The following is a 4,492-nucleotide window of genomic DNA, read 5'->3' on the forward strand; positions in this document are numbered from 1 at the left end:
AAGCTCCCAAGACACTTGAAGACGGGGGGGCAAGCAACAGTAGATGAGTTACAAGAGTTAAACCTTGGCACTCTTAAAGACCCACGCCCTATATACATTATTGCTCTTCTTACCCAAGCGGAAAAACAAGAGTACTTAAAATTACTCTCTGAGTACAAAGATGTCTTTGCATGGAGTTACAAAGAAATGCCAGTTCTTAACCCGAAAATCGTCGTCCATTGATTAGCAATTAAAAAAGGTGTGAGTCCAAAGAAGCAATCACAAAGGCGATTTAGACCAGAGTTGATCCCGGAAATTGAATCTGAGGTAAAAAAACTCATCGACGCAGGGTTCATTCGTGAAGTCAAATACCCTACATGGATAGCAAACATTGTCCCTGTGAGGAAGAAAAATGGGCAACTGCGAGTTTGTGTGGACTTCCGCGATTTGAATGAAGCATGTCCCAAGGATGACTTCCCACTTCCAGTCACATGAATCATGATCGATGCCACCACTAGACATGAAGCATTGTCATTCATGGATTGCACAGCTGGATACAATCAAATTCACATGGCGCTTGAAGATAAAGAATAGGGATGGCAACAGGTCGGATCTGGACCGGGTCCGGATGGACCCTGATCTAGATCCTATTTTGTATGTAGGATCCAGATCCGACCCGGATCCGTCGGGTCCAACGGATCCGGGTCCAAAACGGGTCCAATATATTTTGCCTAATTTTTTGCAAAAAATTTAATGTTCGGGTCAAAAAATTTAATTCAAACTTATGTTGTTGGTTATTAAGTTCAATCTATCCCAAATTAACCAACTTATACACTCATATTTTGAATTAAAATTAAAAACAACAAAAAAAATACGATGTTACATATGAGCTAGTGAAAAAACAACGATAATGTATATAATAAGAGCATCCAAAATTCATCTCTTGAAAGGGTTAATCTTCATCATTACTAACATTATCAACATTTTTAATAAAGAAACAAACAATTTTAGTTTTTTTAAATAGGAAAAATAAAAAAACGGGTCCACGGATCTGGATCCGGGTCTAGGGCCCAGACCCAGATCCAGATCCGTTTTTGTCAGCAGGACCCAGATCCGACCCGGATTCGTCGGGTCCAAAATTTGAAGACCTAGATCCGTGAAAAAGGGATCTGGATCCACGGATCCGGGTCAGGTCCAGATCCATTGCCATCTTTAATCAAGAAGCCACGACATTTCGCACCCCAAAAGGGATATTTTGCTACAAAGTTATGTCGTTCGGTTTAAAAAATGTCGGGGCCACGTATCAACGTGCAATGCAAAAGATCTTCAAAGATATGATGCACAAAATTGTGGAGTGCTATGTGGACGATTTAGTGGTTAAGTCTGAAAAGAGGGAGGATCACCTAGGTAACCTTCGCAAAATCTTTGAAAGACTACGCAAATGTCATTTAAAAATGAATCCTCTCAAATGTGCGTTCGGTGTTACCTCAGGAAAATTTTTAGGTTTCATCGTAAAACATAGGGGAATTGAAATTGACCAAACCCAAATTAAGGCAATTCAAGAAATGCATGTACCACGAAATCTTAAAGAACTTCGCGGTCTCCAAGGGCGCCTTGCATATATTCGGAGGTTCATCTCCAATCTTGCAGGCAGATGTCAACCATTTAGTCATCTCATGAAAAAGGATGCTCCATTCAAATGGGATGAGTCATTTCAAAAAGCGTTCGACAATATAAAGAAGTATTTGTCCTCTCCGCCGGTTTTGGGGGCACCAGTTAAAGGAAAACCTCTAATCCTTTACATTGCTGCTCAAGAAAGATCATTGGGGGCAATGTGTGCTTAAGAAATTGAAGATAGCAAGGAGATAGCTCTTTATTACTTGAGTCGAACGTTGGTGGGTGCTGAGCTGAATTATTCACCAATTGAAAAAATTTGTCTTACGTTAATTTTTGCCATTCAAAAGTTGAAGCATTACATGCAAGCTCATACAGTCCATGTCGTCTCAAAAGCCGACCCAATCAATTACATCCTCTCAAGACCAGTGTTGTTAGGAAGACTAGCTAAATGGGCTGTACACATCAAACAGCACGATATAATGTTCGTACCACAAAAGTCTGTCAAAGGACAAGCCATCGCTGATTTCTTTGCCGACCATCCAGTACCACCTGAATGGGAGATGTCCGTTGATTTGCCTGGAGAAGATGTGTTTAAAATCGAAATACTACCACCATGGGAAATGTATTTTGACGGGGCTGCTCGTCAAGACGGCGCAGGAGCAGGGGTAGTCTTTGTGTCGCCAGAAAAGCACGTTTTACCTTACTCAGTTGTGCTGAAACAACATGGCTGAGTACCAAGCTCTTATTATGGGTCTTCAAATGGCGGTTGAAATGGGAATTCAAGATCTTGATGTTTATGGAGATTCGCAACTCGTTATAAGTCAACTTTTAGGCGAATATGAAGTCAAGAAAGAGGATTTAATTCCTTATCACAAACATGCATCAAGATTGCTTGACAAGTTTGACATTGTCAAGCTAAGCCATGTTCCAAGGAGTTCCAACAAGATGGCAGACGCGCTTGCTGGTCTTGCAGCCACTTTGGCACTAGAGGCAGAGGAAACCATGTCAGTGCCTGTTTGCAATCGTTAGGTAGTTGCACTTGAAGAATATGAAGTTGAAGATGACGAGGTCAAGGAGGTTGACATGATCACTGTCTGCCAAATTGACAAAGAAGACTGGCATCAACCAATCATCGACTATTTGGATCACCAAAAGCTGCCTAATGATCCACGACATCGAACAGAAATTCGTCGTCGAGCCTCTCGTTTTGTTCTCTTCAAAGGGACTCTTTATAGACGATCTTTTGACAAGCTATGGTCGAGATGTCTAGAAGATGAAGAGGCAACCAAAACAATAGAGGAATTTCATTCAGGGATTTGTGAAGCTCATCAATCTGGTACTAAGCTTCATGATCATATCAAAAGAGCGGGGTATTATTGGCCCTCAATGGTTCAAGATTGCATGGAGTTTGTTAAAAAGTGTGAAGCATGTCAATTTCATGCAAACTTCATTCACAAACCCCAGAACCACTACATCCAACTGTGACATCATGGCCATTCGAAGGATGGGGTCTTGACGTGGTTGGTCCGATCACACCAAAGTCATCTGGTGGTCACGTTTACATACTGGCTGCCACTGATTACTTTTCTAAGTGGGCTGAAGCTGTTCCCCTTCGTGAGGTGAAAAAAGAAAATGTTGTCGATTTCATTCGCACCCATATCGTTTACAGGTAAGGAATTCCTCAAAGAATTGTCACTGACAATGAAAAGCCATTCGTCAACAACTTGATGGATAGCCTTTACCAAAATTTCAAGTTCACGCAACATATGTCATCCATGTACAATGCTCGTGCAAATGGTCTAGCTGAAGCATTTAACAAAACGCTTTGTAACTTGCTAAGCAAGGTCGTTGCAAAGTCTAAGCATGACTGGCATGAAAAGATAGGGGAAGCACTTTGGGCATATAGGACGACATACAAGAATGCAACACAATCTACCCCATATTCGTTGGTGTATGGTGTTGAGGTTGTCCTACCCTTAGAAGTTCAAATTCCATCACTAAGAATTTCCATTCAAGAGGATTTAACTAGTGATGAAAATGACAAGCTTAGATTGGCTGAGCTTGAAGCACTTGATGAGAAAAGATTACAAGCTCAACAGAAATTGCAATGTTATCAAGCTCGCATGACACGTGCATTCAACAAAAAGGTTCGACCTCGTTCTTTTCAAGTGGGAGACATGGTCCTGGCAGTGAGAAGGCCTATCATTACTTCGCGCAAAACTGGAAATAAGTTCACGTCAAAATGGGATGGTCCTTATATGGTACGAGAAGTCTACACTAATGGAGCATACAAAATTGTTGATGATGAGGGATTGCGTGTAGGTCCAATTAATGGCAAGTTTTTAAAGCGCTACTATTCATGAAGTGAAAGCCTTGTTAACTCCCAAGTAAGAGGATAAACTACTTACAAAAAAAAAAAAAAAAAAAAAAAAAAAAAAAAAAAAAACATTGTTTGAACTACGTTGGCTTGATCTTGCAAGATAACCCGTTTATTAAGCAAGTACGTAGGCAACTTGAAAAAAAAAATAATAAAATCAAGTGCAGCCACATCAAAAAAAATCATCATCATTGTACTACTCCTGGCCCCCAAGAGTATAAACTGTGTACGGCTAAACAAAAAAAAAATCCCTACTCCTTGCCCGCAAGAGTATAAACTGTGTACGGCGAAATAGTAATGAAATAAATCCATATGATAGAATGAATAAAATAAAATGTCAAGATCAAAATAAAAAAGAAATAAAAAAAAATGTCAAAAAAAAGTAGTGTTGTTCAACTGCTTAACCATAAAAATAAATAAATAAATAAATAAATAAATAAAAGGGGTAGTCTATTCTCAATCCATCCACTCAGAAGGTTTGAGCATTGACTGAAGCTCTTGAAGTTGAACTTTCTGTTG

The 4,492-nt window shown here is 39.9% G+C and overlaps 2 protein-coding genes across 2 annotated transcripts; both read left to right on the forward strand.

The window, feature by feature from the left end:
• Window positions 1-2,355: 2,355 nt before the first annotated feature.
• LOC145624841 (uncharacterized) lies at window positions 2,356-3,081 on the forward strand. Its single transcript, XM_081677929.1, has 2 exons — window positions 2,356-2,577; window positions 2,626-3,081. Exons 1-2 carry the CDS (start codon window positions 2,356-2,358, stop codon window positions 3,079-3,081), a joined length of 678 nt encoding a protein of 225 aa, XP_081534055.1.
• A 290-nt stretch (window positions 3,082-3,371) lies between these two features.
• LOC145624842 (uncharacterized) lies at window positions 3,372-3,959 on the forward strand. The gene has a single exon (XM_081677930.1). It carries the CDS (start codon window positions 3,372-3,374, stop codon window positions 3,957-3,959), a length of 588 nt encoding a protein of 195 aa, XP_081534056.1.
• Window positions 3,960-4,492: the final 533 nt, after the last annotated feature.

Source organism: Chenopodium album, chromosome 3 (genome assembly GCF_948465745.1).
Source record: "Chenopodium album chromosome 3, dcCheAlbu1.1, whole genome shotgun sequence".
NCBI classification, from domain to species: Eukaryota; Viridiplantae; Streptophyta; class Magnoliopsida; order Caryophyllales; family Amaranthaceae; genus Chenopodium; species Chenopodium album.

Coding starts and splice junctions, on each gene's coding strand:
- LOC145624841 (XM_081677929.1), top strand. CDS start 2,356: ATGGCGGTTGAAATGGGAATTCAAGATCTTGATGTTTATGGAGATTCG. Junction 2,578..2,625: donor CTGGTCTTGCAGCCACTTTG/GCACTAGAGGCA, acceptor TGCAATCGTTAG/GTAGTTGCACTTGAAGAATA.
- LOC145624842 (XM_081677930.1), top strand. CDS start 3,372: ATGTACAATGCTCGTGCAAATGGTCTAGCTGAAGCATTTAACAAAACG.